Source organism: Helicoverpa zea, chromosome 31 (genome assembly GCF_022581195.2).
Source record: "Helicoverpa zea isolate HzStark_Cry1AcR chromosome 31, ilHelZeax1.1, whole genome shotgun sequence".
NCBI lineage: Eukaryota > Metazoa > Arthropoda > Insecta > Lepidoptera > Noctuidae > Helicoverpa > Helicoverpa zea.
Window position 1 is genome coordinate 16,914,440 of NC_061482.1, and position 15,407 is coordinate 16,929,846.

A 15,407-nucleotide genomic window follows, 5' to 3' on the forward strand; every position below is an offset into this window, starting at 1 on the left:
TACATGTAGGCGAAGATGATGATGAAGACACCACCTCCTCAAGCAAATCGGAGTCTGATTAATATTCTGTTCGCACATTCAATTCAATGTACTTGTAACAAAGAATAAATAAAACAATTTTATTATATGAATATTACCTTTTTTTGGTTTCCACTTAAATAACTAAAATATAAAACAAATGATTCCGCCAATTTAAAACGAAAATAATCTTAAAATAATGCGGCGGTTCATTTTGAAGGAACGGTAACGAACTCAGTGTTATGTTGTGCCCATCACTAGTCGTGACTAACTGATAGGTGTCAGGAACGCATTCTCTGAACGGCCGAAGTATAATTACTCAGAATTCGAATTACGTTTTGGAAATTTTTTTTTTTTTTTTTTTAGTTTCACACATTTTTCGTACATTTTTCTGTAGGTCTAATGATTTAGTTTCATATAAATTTATACATGTCACATATTTTCCACCAACACACACAATGTATATACATATGTATATTGTGCCTAGTCGACCGCCATCCGACGGTAAGTTAGTGTGGTTTGTTCGCACCTTCCTACATTCACACATAGCCCCGAACTATAATCACAAGCCGAGCTTTAACCCAGGTGGAATCTGATGACGAGAGCGACTCCAGCGACGAAGAGGTCTCATCGGCCACCGAAGTGTCCACCGACAGCGAATTCGCGCGCGAAGAATGCGCCCCAGCACCTTCGCCCCCCGCCATACTCGTCACCGAAGCACCCGCCCCACCCGCGCCCCACGAATACCCCCTCAGCAGGACTCGTTCTGCCGGGGGGATAGCCACCAAACGTGCTCTAGAACTCAAACGACGCTACTTACTTGGAGAGCCATCACCCCCCGCAGTCAGGAAGTCTGACTCCACATCACAAATAGACACAAAATTCGAAGCTTTTAGGTCAACTATTACAGAGTTTCAGAAGATGTTGCATCCCGCACCCGTGCCTGTGGTACAGCCGCAACCACAAAAACCTATCGTTACCTTCCAATTAGCCACCGAGGACAAGAAAACTCAACCAATGCCAGATATCATTAAAAACCTCGTAGTTGATGCGCCAGTTGACTTGCTCACTAAAGTCGATACTCCGCTAATCAAAGACTGGAAACAGGAACCTTCAAAGGACGAAAAGGAACCGGATTTAGAATCGGACTCTTTGTCAGAAGATGATTCGTCACATACTGAGACTGCTCCCAACCAATCGGTGCCTCGCGTCGAAGTACACGATGAGGGAGGAGAACTGATACAGTTGGACAGCCTCATGTTAATCAACAGTACTGAAGACGAAAAGGCGTCTGGTACTACCACAGGAACAACTATTGTCGCAGCTGTGGAGTCCGAGTCTTCAGAATCCGGTCGTGACGCCACTACTCTGGCGCTCACAGAGACTGAGCTCTCAGACTGGGCGGCAGAAAGCGCCGTTTTAGACGACTGCGGCTTCGACGACAAAGACGATCGCAAAAGAAGCAAGAATCCCAGAACATTAAGTGGCCCTAAACTCATACATGATGCTAAGAACATTGCAGTTGCTTCCCATGTCTGTGGCAGAACAAGTCCAGTTGAAGCCATAGTTTACTCTAACGCATTAGAACATTTCGAATTCGCTGACGAAGGAGATCAAGACCCGTCTCTAGAAAGCCCAGTTACGCCCAGAAATGAGGGCTACATGGAACTAGTGGATAATGACTACGATCCTTATTCACCCGGGAATGATCGATCAATGAATTTCATCGAAAGAAGTTTCTCTGAAACAGTGTTCAAACCAGCCAGCCAAGAAAATAGTTACAGAGAGAATTTATGTCCAATCGATTTAGATGATATTGAGGACATAGATGCGGATACAGAACCTTTGGATTTGAAGTCGCCTCAACTGTTGAAGTCGATAGGTAATGACAACACCAGTGAGAAGTCTACGAGTGAAAGTTTGCATAAGAGCGAGAGTTTGCACAAGTCAGAGAGCATTATGAAGACTGATACCACCAGCATACAGAGAAGCGACAGTCTGCACAAGAGTGACAGCATTAAAGTCGAAGAAATAGTAAGCGCCGAACCGAGGATAGAAAATAAAATAGAAACGTTAAGCTTATCAGAAATTTCGCCGCCGTTAGAGAAAGATAAAGTTGAAACTGAGAATTCTGAAGTTTCGCCGCCCCTTGTACCTGATACTCCTAAGTTAGTGCATCCTGCTATCCCCTTCACGGGCCCCGCTACGATAAGGTTGTATTCTCCGGCGATCTGTCGTTCAGCCAGCGTGACATTCAACAGATCGACGTCACGAAGTACCGACTCGCCCACGCGAAGTTTCGACCTCTCGATCTCAATCAACCTTAGTTCGGGTTCCCTTTCGCCCGTGAGTCCCGTCCCTTCGCGGGATACCACAGAAAAAGTACAAGAGATTAAACGCGAGAGAGAAGAACAGACAGATATTGTAAGGAGATTGGTGTTGGAACGGCTGGGCAGTGCGAAGGCTGGTCGTAAATCCGTGAAGCGGTCGAGGGCGTCGCCCGCTGCGGTGCCGCCCCCCGTCCCTCCTCCCCCGACGCTGCCGGAGCCGCCTCCTCCTCCACCCCGCCCCGCGCCTCCCCTCATGCTGCCAGTGACCCCTTCGTTCTCGGACCCTGAGCTAGCTCGGGAAAGGCGAAGGAAGAGTATAATGAAAAGTATTTCCAACTACTTGAACCGACGGCTGGGACCGCGACACAAGGTAGGCACTTTTAAACCTAATAGTTTGTTAACGCCATTATCTATTGAGAATGTTATACTGTATGTCATTTTGTGGTCACTGTATTATTGGCTCTCAACCAGCCCTTTAAAATTTTTAACAGTGGCCACGATCTTACATGAATTTCATACTACTATAAAAAGTCCAGTATTCACGAACATTTAACACACATGATATGCGGATGTGTAATGTAACATCGCATTTGACCGATTTGTATGCCTTTTGGAGCACTACATCCAACATTTGTTTTCAATACTTCAGAAAGTTAACGTCACAACTAGGGCATGCAATTTCGGTAAAATCAAAATTACCGGTAAAAAATCGGTAATTAAAATATTTTTACCGGTTAACCGGTAAAACGGTAAAATTTGTATTTTTTTAAAAATGTGATAATAAATCAATAAGATGGGGTAGTCCAAAAGCAAACAATAATTAAAAATTCAAGGTATAAGGTGGTAAACATTTTTTGTGACGTAGGCCGTAACAAAAAAACATGGCAGTACCATCCGTACGCGATGTCGTCGACAAAATGCAAGAGAAACAGACCGACGCCTGCGGTGACCGGGAGACGTCTCTCGACACTCGGCGCCCGTGGTGTCTTCCTGGTCCACTACAGCGGCTGGGATGAGAGGTGCGAACTCGCAGGCGCTCCACAGTCTCCTTCTCGAGCATGACTGCTTCGCAGAAGGAGGCGACGGCTTCCCATTCCCTCTCGCTCCGGACCATGGCTTGAACCAGGGCCGGACGCGAGAGGTTGCCGCTGCCTATTGGCTCAACGACGACACAGCGGTACCCTTCCCAGGCAGTGCACACCTGGACTGTGTGCTCCACCGTGTCCTCAGAGCTGTCCGCATGGTAGTGAAGTAAAAGCCCTTTCTCAATAAGGTCATAGAGTAGGTAAAATAAGCATAAGCTATATGTTTACCTAATAGGAGCAGACATCTATGAGGAAATTCAGAATAACCGAATGAATATTTGTTTAGATATTATAAATTAAGATGAGAATGAAGATTTGTATCTAACCTAGAGATAGTTAAGGAGCCACATAAGTTTACTTTCCTAAAAACAGCAACTTTAACTTTCTTACAATATATAATGTATGCAATATTACGTTATGTTCAGGTTACATAATGAAGATTTGACGTTAAATAAACAATTGCTATATATTATCACAAAAACGTAAAAACCGGTAAATTACCGGTTACATAATATTTTTACCGGTAAATTAAAAATCGCGAAAATGGGCGGTTTTACCGGTAAAACCGAAACCGGTAAACCGGTATTGCATGCCCTAGTCACAACATTGAAGTGACTATTTTTAGTTGTACAAAATTACCATAGAGTCTTTGCACGTCGCAATCTAGTGAATGGATGGTAATCATTATAAGCTGAACATTTTTAAAAAATGAGTACAACAGAATTTTTGCAATGTGCCTGTCATGTTGTCGAACTTTACCACTCTGAACTTAGCTACGAGTGACTGCATAAGAGTGAAAATGAATGAAAAACAAAACAAATTCACATACTCGTTTAAGGGCTGCCTTCAGACTGTCAAAGTTATTTGACCCTAGCTGTAACGATTATTTTGTTGATACCTAACCCTACCTAACTTTGGAGAGGCAAACTTATATGACAAGTAACAACAACTAAAAATAGTCATTTCCACGAAAATACCATTATATATCTAAATACATCATACCACGAAATCACTGAAAATGTGAATATTGTAAAAATAATGTAGTGGTAATATCCCGGGGTTGGCAGTAACAACTTAGTAAGGGTGTCCACGATTTGGCAATAACATTGAGACACGGACGGGGTATTAACTTGTTTTTGGGCACTGTGTTGTTTTGACGTGCTGGATTAAAGTGGGACAATTTCTATGAAAATTATTAATTGTTAACTTTTAACATCTTTCTTATGAATCAAATTTTTCAATGGAAAAAACGAATCTATTAACAAAAAAACTGAACTGAACTTGTAATGCTTAGTTTTGAGTTTGATAAAAAATAAGAAACATTTGTAATTAAGTGTTAGTGCATTTTAAAATCATGCTGTAATGTTTTACATTAAAAGTATTAAGTAAGTCTTAACAGCCTTGGTTAAGGGCCCAAATTATCCCATTTCAATCCAGCGCACATATTAATTTAAGTAGACAAAATTCGTCGTAGAAGGACACCTCAGTAGACTAACACCAGTTGAATTTTCAGTCGTTCTCCGATCCAGATCTGCAGTGGCACGTAAGCAAATTACAGTAAAGTGTCGTGAGTCGCATGCTGTGTACGTCTGTCGCCACTATCAGTCGTGTTATGTGCGCTCGCCCTTATTTACGTGGCGTTGGATCCGATGGGGGGGACATTCGTGCATGAAATTTGGGAATTTTTGGGTTTATTGGTTGTTTTTTTAATGTTAACTGGATGCCATTTTTGTGGTCTATGTTTTCAAAATTGGGTTTGTTTTGTACCTGTATAAAATAACTTTGGTCCAACGCCATCAATTCGTTCTGCATCTGTCTGTCTGTAAATGAATGTGAATCGCTTTATCTGTCACTTAAAAGTGTATCTTCAGTAGCGCAATGTACATTACACCACAGACTTTGAAACAAATAGACATACAACGGTATACCACAGATTTAAGAACTGATGATGAAGATGTGCTACATCAAAAAATATTTTTAATAATGTGGATTTATTCATTCTAATCTATGCTATTATATGCAATTTTTGACTGGATGTATTATTTTAAACTAATGAAAAAAAATAGTTACAAATAATGATTCCAATTTTGTTTGCCTGTTTAAGTGTACCGACCTTATGGTTTTAATACTGTGGTGTGATGGTAGTTGTGCTGCTGAAGAACTATTTCAACCAGTAGTGGCTTTAGAGGTTGTGTATGTAAATAAATGACGCATGATACCGCTTTGTTTGGTGCGTAATGGTTTAACTATTTGCTTTGAAAATCACCATACAAACATAATGAATATTTTGGGAATTTTTTATTCTCAAAATATTTGACAGTCAGTACCAGATAGTAACAAACCAGAAAGTCTGACAACCAGACTTACCGAAGGGGGTACTCGGAGTAACTGGCCTACGCTCCATTTAAAACACTGGTACTCAGCTATATCGGTTTATACAGTTTGGGTTAAGGCTAGACAGAGAGAAAGAGAGACATATTATATTTTCAATAAAACTCAATTGAAAAATAGATCACTTAACTGAAGCAAAAGTTACACCATTACATAATGCTGGATTCGCAATGCTTGAGTGAATGGCTCAGTCTGTGTTTGTACGCAAAATGAAATGTACAAGATTTACATTTTGTCCCACATACCCTTTGTCCTATCAAAATATTGTACGCTATTTTTATTCTTATGGCTAGTGAGTAAGGGTTAAAATGGCTTATGATATTTGATAAGGTTTTTAAAAGTAATCAAAAGTTTTGGTTTTTATTAAAATTTACTTGTTTTTTTCTCATTCTTTCCTGGATTAACTGTGAAAGATATTTTTCAATTTCTCTTGTAGTATTAAAGGTGTTAAAATGCGCCAATTAACAAGGAACTATATAAAGTAAAAACTAAAATGTAAATAGTCTAACTTTACGTTTACTTTACTTACTTTCACACTTAGAAAACATACTTGTCTATACGACTGACGTAAAAACGTTTCTAAATACAAATACGTAGATAGACTCTTTGCACACAAAATTAAAAAAAAAAACAGTTCAACCTTCACAGTAGATTTGAAAATAGAACAGAACTTCAAACCAGAGACTATGACTATGAAAGTTTCACCGCTGTGTTGTTTACTAGGAGCCTCAAACAATGTCCAACGCTCACAAGTCGACGGGAGCTCTGCAAGAGGCGCCGGCGCCTCCGCCCCCGCCCGTGCCACCGCCGCCGGCCAGCTACTGCCCCCCTCGCCCTCCAGCCGAACATCGGTCGATGCATCGAGTGCCAGGTTTGTGGAACTATTGATTTTAAATGTATAAGTGTTTCTTTTTTTTAATTCAAATCGTGACTTATGTTAAAATCTAGCCATTGTTTTGGAGCTTAGAGTAATAGTATTTCACTTAAGCCCAAGTTCACTGAAAACATTAAGGTCAGTTTGTCTTTAAAACAACTGTGTACTTCCTTTGAAAAATTCTGACTTATGTTGTCTTTGTATTTGGGCCCTAGGAGCATAGACTTCAGAGCTTTGTCGTAGACCATTAAATCAATTGCCCATTCTCGATACTTACATATTTTCATTTATTTTTGACTTATTTTAATTTCGTCTGTTTGCAATTTATAATATAGCATGCAATGTTCATAATATCTTAACCACTACTTAATCAATTAGTTAAGCCCTTACATTTTCTCGCCTAAAAGAATAGAGCATAAAATAGCAATACACTTTATTTACCAGTTTAAGTCTAGAGTAGCCCGTTACAACACCCATTGCTTAGCAGTGTAACCATCGATCTAACTGTCTTACAGACCTAGCATGATCATTTGTCTGTCACGACATCGTCATATTATAAATCTAAACAGTGCTTGATTAACCGACTACGCCATATGAGCTCCCTTAGTTCCATAAGTGTCAGACAGTGTCATTCATTTTTAGAAATGTTTATTTTTTTTTTTACTTACTTGCTAAGGAAGGCTCTTGCTAAGGCTCTCGCTAAGTCTGACAACCAGCCATACCAAGAGGTATTGGGCTACCCGGGTAACTGGATTGAGGAGGTCAGACAGGCAGTCGCTCCTTGTAAAACACTGGTACTGCTGCATCAGGCTATACTGGAAGCCGACCCCAACATAGTTGGAAATAGGCTTGGGAAATGACTTGCTAAGGCTGCAGTTTAATCCGGCACTGAACCAACATTGCGCTAACCATCGCATATCACGATCATCAACTAACGAACACCAGGTCCGAGTTCTGGCGCCGCTGATGTGGACGAACGCGACGCAATGCAGCTCTGGTTCGAAGCGAGGTGGGCAAGGCTTGTTGCCCAGCGACGGGCAAGGGAAGAACACCGTGACGAACCAACTGCACGACGCTTGGCGAGGCTCGAGCGGCGATTGACGCGCCCTCTATCTGGTAAATTGTGTTGTGGATGGCCGGTAGATGGCGTTGTTTTAAACTGTCGTTTTTTAATAATAATCATCAGTTTTTATCATATACATCTGAATCGTATCGACTCATCTCGTCTATACAAAAATAGCTTCATTGCTATGAATTTTCAATTTTACAATAATAATATGAGAATCACTAAATATTACAAAAATATTTGATAAAATGTGTACTTTCCACTAAAAAAATTGATTTAATAATGTACTATCGTCCAAAGTCGTTTCTCTAGATACAAAAAAGTTTTACATAAACCCTTTTTGACCAAAAAAAGCCTTTAATTTTTCCTATAAAACCTTGTGTAAATATTATGGTAATATAACGTTTAATGTGTAATGTTTCAGCCGAGCAGCAGGCGGCGACGGTGGCTGAGCTAGTGCAAGTGTCAGCGCAGAGAGACGCGCACCAAGCGCTCATGGCCGCTGACAGGTGAGAAATACTCTGTTATTATTATAATTACGACAAGTTTCAGCTGTCAATTATGTAGACGGACTAGATTGTATTGTAGAAGTTATTCCGCGGTTTCACCCGCTTCCCGGGGAAAGTTTCAACTGCCTCCTGTGGTACTGCTGTCCGTACCGCGATATAATATAGTCTTATTTAGTTGGTGAGTAAAAAACCTAGCTCCCAATTATGAGTGTGTAGGTACGATTCCAGATCGGGCAAGCATAAATGCAACTTTTATAACTTTGCATGTACTTTCTAAGTATATCTCGGACACCAAAGACTGATTAAAACGTGAAGGCAAAACATGTCTAGGAAACCAGGACTATAAAGTCTGGAATAACCAACCCGTACTTTTTTATTTAACCATTTATTTCAGAAATCAAGGCCCATATCAATATGTACCTACAACACTATATTTATACAGCTTTGTATCTTCCTAACAGTGCTTTTCAGGGCCTTTACTCTGTTCAAATTAAAACTTATAATCTTTTATCAACACTTAAGTATTTAAATATGTTTTCAGGAGGCGAAGTGCGGGCGGCAGCGTCGGCGACTAAACACCGGGCCGTTTCCGAACCGTAACCGGTCTCTCCGCGTGCTCTCGTCATACCACTGGATACAAAACACAAGATTACTAACAAAAGCCCATCAAAAACATGTCACAAGCTAATGAAAATCAGTAGATATTTAGTTGAAACTATACGCGACAAATCAAATGCATCCGAATTCGGTTCAAATATTGCTTAATGTAAACACAGTTTGACTTGACTTAAAATCTCTAATCTTGATTTCAATATCCAATCGAAAAACTATGGATGGATCAGTTATTGTAATTCTTAAAAAGTGAACAACAGTTACCTTCTGTTTTGTATCCAGTATACAGTGCTACGATCATTTGCATAAGTATTCACGAAATCTTATTTCAATACAAAAACCGTTAATTGTAATAAAATACAAGATTATTTTTCTATCTACTTACGACAAATGATGTAGCACCAAACCTTTAGTTGATTTTCTACTTTATTTCTATAAGAACAAAACATGTTGTGACTGGACATTGCTGCTAATTTTTAGGCAAAAATAATCACGTTTATTATAGTTAAAAGTACCTACATGCTGTAGCTTAGGTTTTTTTTGTATCGTCGGCAAATTGGCGCGGTTGCTGACTTGTCAATATATTCTGTGCTGGTTTATTCAATGGCAAACGTTTTAAAGTTCATATATGACGGAACATGTCGCATATTATCGGTGATACGTAAATATAGGATAAAATATTCAATCATTCACACCTAACCGATGATGCGCTAGTGCATCGATCATACATTTACGATACGCTCGATGCATTTTCCGTCAATCAATAATCGTGTATTGTATTCTTTTTCTTTATTTTTCTCTACTTTAGGAGAAAACTTTTCAAAGAAAGATTTACTATGCAATATCTTTTAAAAGAACTTTTAATAAATCAGCACAGTATATTCCCTGCGTATATTTGACACATGTATTCAGAGCTTTATTTTTAATTTTAGTAAGGTCAGGTACCTTAGGGTCGGTGGCAGACCACGTCACAAAATTACATGTACAACTTTATTTTTCACTTTTCCAAGAAAAAATTACATAATTTTTCGATTATATTAATCATATTTTTGATGAAATGAAAAATAAATCGTGTATAAATGGCCCGTAGGGGGTGAAAACAGTGTGCTAGATATGCCAAATGTGTTAGGTACATGGAAATATTTTTTTATTGTATAGTTATTAATTAATAAGTACCCTTAGGCTTAGATTATAAAAGCATTTGTAAACGCTGTTTAATTTTTCTAACCTTACTTTTTGTAAATATTTTCGATTAAGTTTATTTGAATTCGTCCGCCGAGAAGGCAGAAAAAGGCTTCTATTTTGTAGTTTAAATCTCATTTATATATAATTTACTCTTTAAACACCGTAATGAATGAATGTTTTTGATTAAACATGCGTTTATGAATGTAATGTAATTAAACACTTTAGAGTATGCTATCACGCTTGCTGTCTGATTGGCGTCGTGTTAGCTTTACGTTTCTGAACGGTATCATGCTCCTGCGCATTCAATCGATTTGTGAACGATTAGAGGTGGAACCTTTCTCGTATTTTAGTGAAATATAATTTATACATCGATGGGAAGTTTAGTATGCAGAAACGAATATTTCAAATGCATTGACCAGCCCTTGTTTAAAATGTCTATTATTACTTGAAATTTGCTAAGGAGATATGTCCTTAGTGCGTGAAATAATTCCTTTACAACGCAGTTATTTACGCTACAAAAGTATATTAAAAAAAAAAAAAAACTACCTCTAATCTTACACGTCGATAAAATATTTCGACATATACGTCCTGTCATGCAATGCTAAGCAATAGGTTATTTACTGCAATAATATACCGCTCTTAACATAACGTTTATAAGGTTCAAATTCTTTTGATCATTCATATATTTACTATAAGGCTAAGCGTTGCAGCTATTGTTATTAAGCTATGGCAAATTTAAAAGAAAAAAGTTTTGAAATGCTATTTTGCTACTTCAGAAGTTTGCTAGTCTGAAGTTGGCTACACATTACAGGTCTCACAATATTCAATGGCGGTCTGCAACTAACTTCATTAAAGTTACCCAAAGTAGTAAAATGGTCACCTTTACTAATATATAGCGAGTATATATTTTTATATATCTTTGGCCAGAGTGTGAATGCATGAGTATTGAATGAGTCAATTTGAGCAATATAAAAATTATATAATGATAATTTATAATATTTGCTACTAATCCTGTGAATTGTAGCGGTGCCCGTTAATGGTGCTGCTTTATTCATGCCTCATTAACCATCTCTCTAGCCTTTTCTCAACTGTACAAAAGTTAGCTTCCAAAATATGTATGTAGTATATAAAAATATGCCGCCATTAAGATCATAATATTTTTTTATATATGCGTTTTATCGGGCTGTGCTTTTTATTGCAATGTTAAAGCCAAAAACAAATAATGATTGGTCCCATGTAGAACACACTATCAATATCACCAAAACTAGGGAAGATTCGTGATTAGTCCTAACAATATCATGCGATTTTCAACTCTGTTGGCTAGAGTTTAAAGTTCACTATCATTTTACTAGTTTAACACAGCCTGTATAATCGCAGTTAGTCTTCCATGGAAAAATAATGAAATTAATATCTAATTTATTTAGAAAAAAGTCCTGTTTATGAGAGTTTGGCCGATACCTGGCGATATACATACATATACGTATATATTTATTTACAATAAATGCTTCGCTAAAATATATAAATAAAAATAACAGTTCTTTGTAATTTTACAGTCGCGCGGTACCACTTCATAATAAATTGTGTCGAAACAAAAAAAAAAATAAGAAAATATTTAATTAAGAATCGAAAATTAGTGGATATACATATTTGAAGTTGCTAGAATTGTTGGTCTATTTTTATACGATATGAAGGTTATTGTTGGCTAAGGGTGAGTTGTACCATTTAACTATAACGATAACCGAACCATAACATGCCGTGGTCGATTAGAATTAGTTCAGTCATAATTATAGTTCACTGGTACAATTCACCATAAGATTTCTGCATTACTATGATATGTACAACACACGTAACTGAAGCAATATTTAATAAATACATAGCTGTTTTCACAAAATACATATAGTAGCGAAGATTTTACTTGTAATGCTTATTAAATATTTTATTGTTAGTCAGTCAATTAAGAAATACGACGTCAAGAAACTATAGTTCAAAGGTAGATAGTTTGTGCAGGCTTGTAAAATTAGTTCGTAGGAGCAGACCGCCTTATCGGGGTAAATTAATGTGTTACTACATGTTTTAGTCGTCAAAAATCGTATGCCTGTCTATTGCACATTGAAACCAAAAATTCTGAACATATTGTGTATTTTATAGTGAATTGAATTGTTTCCTACAAAAGCAATAATTTACTTGATAATATTCCCACACGTATAATAGTAACATGTTTAATGAAATTAAGTAATAGTGACTCAAGCAATAATATATAAGACAACCTCTTCAATTTTATGTGGAGAAATCGCGCGACTGACCTCGCTTGACTAAACAAAACATCAGATTATTCAACTCATATCTTATACTTAGTATTTATAAGCTAGCTCTTTATTGGTGCGATTTAAGTTTATGCATGTAGATTTTTTGTTATTTATTATTTGGCATAGTTATTATTATTTTATAGTATTTTTCCTTTTTCGATGTTTATTTCTTGAGATATCTGGCGTTATTCGGTAACGTCTCGATATAGGGCCCGAAGTTGTATTAGTATATTTTTTTCTTATGTTGAAATCATGAAAATCTATAGCGAAAGTTAGTTTGGGTAAATCACCGTTTTTGTAATTATATTAATCATACCTTTTATTGGGTATACGAACAAATATTCTTTTCAGCTATTATTATTAGTACAACTTTAACTAGTTTATTATAGTTCCAATTTATTTGTATTTAGATAATATTTATATCCATCCAAAAGGCTTATTTTTTAATTATTATTTTCGTTGAAACAATTTTGTTTCAAAATCTAAACATTTATTTGTTTAAAAATGTTTTTTTCTACATAATATTTGGTGGAAGGACTATTTTGTAGAATCAAAATTATATCATGGTTTAGAAACATTGTATGATCGATAATAACTATAAGTGATCGTAGTTAGATCAAATCTGTGACAGTATCATTAAAACACTGTATTAAATGCCTCGACTGTTAAGTAAGGTACATATATGACGGAACATGCATCGCGTATTGTCGGTCTAACGTAAACATACGATAAAACATTCAATCATTCACACCATCGATGATGCGTTACTGCGTCGATCATACATTTACTATACACTCGACGCATTTTCCGTCAGTTATGAACTTTCCCTTAATTCAATGTTTTGAGAACTAATAGGTTTCTTATTCACGGTGGCCTACACATGGAGCTTATACACAAGCTTATAGCTGAGATGGTCTAATATTTTTTTAACTTCGATGTAGAATTTTGATACACTTTTACAATATGAGAGTAAATCACTAATGTTTTTTTTTTACCATCTTTTAAATGGGAAATTTGAATGTTCTGTGCTTTTAACTCTCTCTGTGCTATTGTCTTCTCATTGACTATTATTACCGCTAAATAAACTTTTGTGCAAAAAATCGTACACCATAGAGTGAAAACTACGAGGTGCCTGTATTTTTCCTAATAGTCACAGGTATTAAAGAAATCATTTTGTTAATGTCCACAATCAGACAAATGACACAGAAATTCTGACTCGTTTTTAGAGTTTAACAGAGACAAAATGTTTTAAATAATTTAGTGGTAAATATATTCAGTGGGCGGTGATGTGCTTTACTTGTATCTAGCAAACCGGCAATACGATGTAATCACAATTTAGATATATTCTCTTGTAAACAATTGTAAAGCTACCTACCAACGTTCGTAAAAATGTCACTCACACACGCATGTGCATCGACGAGCTTTCACCGGCGCTAGCGGTCCTGTCAGTACTGAGTGTCGTGCATGGAGCACATGCGTGTGTGATTGACATTGTTACGAACTTTAGCACATAGCTGCACAACTGTTTACAAGAGACTATATCTAAACTGTGATATTATTTGAAATCGTGGATTCTAGATCAATGGCGTATATCGTATACTTCGTTTTCGAATGTAGGATGTCCTCGTTACATCATATTGTATATTTCGCTGTGTTCACAATATTTTAAGCTTTAATTTTTAATTGTGTTATGGCTCACGCACTCGCAATGTACCTAGAAATGTTTAAATTACTCAAATTCGGAATTTGCTGTGGTCTTTTGTAAGAATAATATATTTTTCTTTTAAATTATATGGCTTCAAGTATGCAATATTTTAGTCTGATGCAAGTACCCATTTCTGTTTTTTGACACTGCGTTTGAAATCGTTTTAGTGTTTTCAGATAGACAGTGATCCTTTTTTGACCTGCTAATGACCACAGCATTCCGAAAACTTATTTAATGTAAGATATGAATTCTGTATTCTCTGTAAAAAAGCAAAAAAATGCACGTCTTTTGTTGCAATCCTAAATTTTTGAAATCCAAGCAAAAAATTACCATCGCAGTTATTGTATGGCAATTTAAAAAAGAAAAATATATTTTAATAGCAATAGCAGATGCCTTGAAATACATAGTTGTAGTTTAACACCAATTTAGAACATATTCCTCTAATATTGTTATTTACATAGATATTTGAAGTTGAGATTATATCCAATGCAAGGAATAAACACAAAGCAATGTACCTCCTTTTGTATGCGTAGTTGATTTGACAAACTAATAAAAAAGTAATATATAATATTGTTGTTTTATTTTAACTTTTTGTCAATTTAATATTTATCTGATACCTACCTGATGCAAGAAGTTTGATTGCTAATTTTGCGAGCGATATGTCACGGAACTCGTGATGAGGAAAGAAGAAAGCTACTGTTCTGTACTCTTCGAGGAGCCAGCAAACATGTTACCTGATCATTTCTTGAATCTGTGACGTTCTGATCAAACTGTTATGGATGTGGATTATGGATTCCAAAAAAGTAGTCACTAAAGATTATATTGAAGTATATTTGCTTACCTAGCGACCGTCATCTGGATGCAATAAAACAAGGCATTTTCAATTATCACAAAGTTTAATACTAGCATGATTCGGAATTATTAAGTATCGATAAAAATTTGACATTCAATAGTGACGCTATACAATGCTAATATATTCTTAAACAATATTTTACTTTCGGAACAAATAATAAGGAATTCGTTTGTCGATGTTTCTCGTTTACAATCAGTCTGTTTAACAATAATTTTTAATTCGTAGTATTGAGCAAAATACTTTGTCAATGTTTTTGTTAGGTATGTAATATTTACATAAATAAAAACTAGTTTATTAATACCTAAGTTTATAATAAATTAAAATAATAACCAAACTGTGAACTCCCTTCGTTCTGTCTGCCTTTGCGATGGCACATTAGATTACTTTTTTTTCCATTTTTAATAAAGCACCCGTCGATATCGACTTGTACTGATATTTTAGAACTGTCGTATATTTTAAATTACTTTGTACCA

At 36.5% G+C, this 15,407-nt stretch overlaps 1 protein-coding gene across 7 annotated transcripts in view; it reads left to right on the forward strand.

Moving 5' to 3' along the window:
* The window catches only part of LOC124644745 (F-actin-monooxygenase Mical), a 67,120-nt gene extending 52,471 nt beyond the window's left edge, over positions 1-14,649 (forward strand). For 5 of the 7 annotated variants that reach the window (XM_047184246.1, XM_047184252.1, XM_047184247.1 and 2 more), the window contains 6 exons: positions 604-2,718; positions 4,947-4,976; positions 6,548-6,695; positions 7,644-7,814; positions 8,189-8,273; positions 8,815-14,649. In XM_047184246.1, the coding sequence (XP_047040202.1) occupies positions 604-2,718; positions 4,947-4,976; positions 6,548-6,695; positions 7,644-7,814; positions 8,189-8,273; positions 8,815-8,848 (2,583 nt within the window). In that variant the 3' untranslated portion in view covers positions 8,849-14,649. The remainder of the gene's footprint in view (positions 1-603; positions 2,719-4,946; positions 4,977-6,547; positions 6,696-7,643; positions 7,815-8,188; positions 8,274-8,814) is intronic. The other 2 variants (XM_047184250.1, XM_047184249.1) reach the window with 2 other exon arrangements.
* Positions 14,650-15,407: the final 758 nt, after the last annotated feature.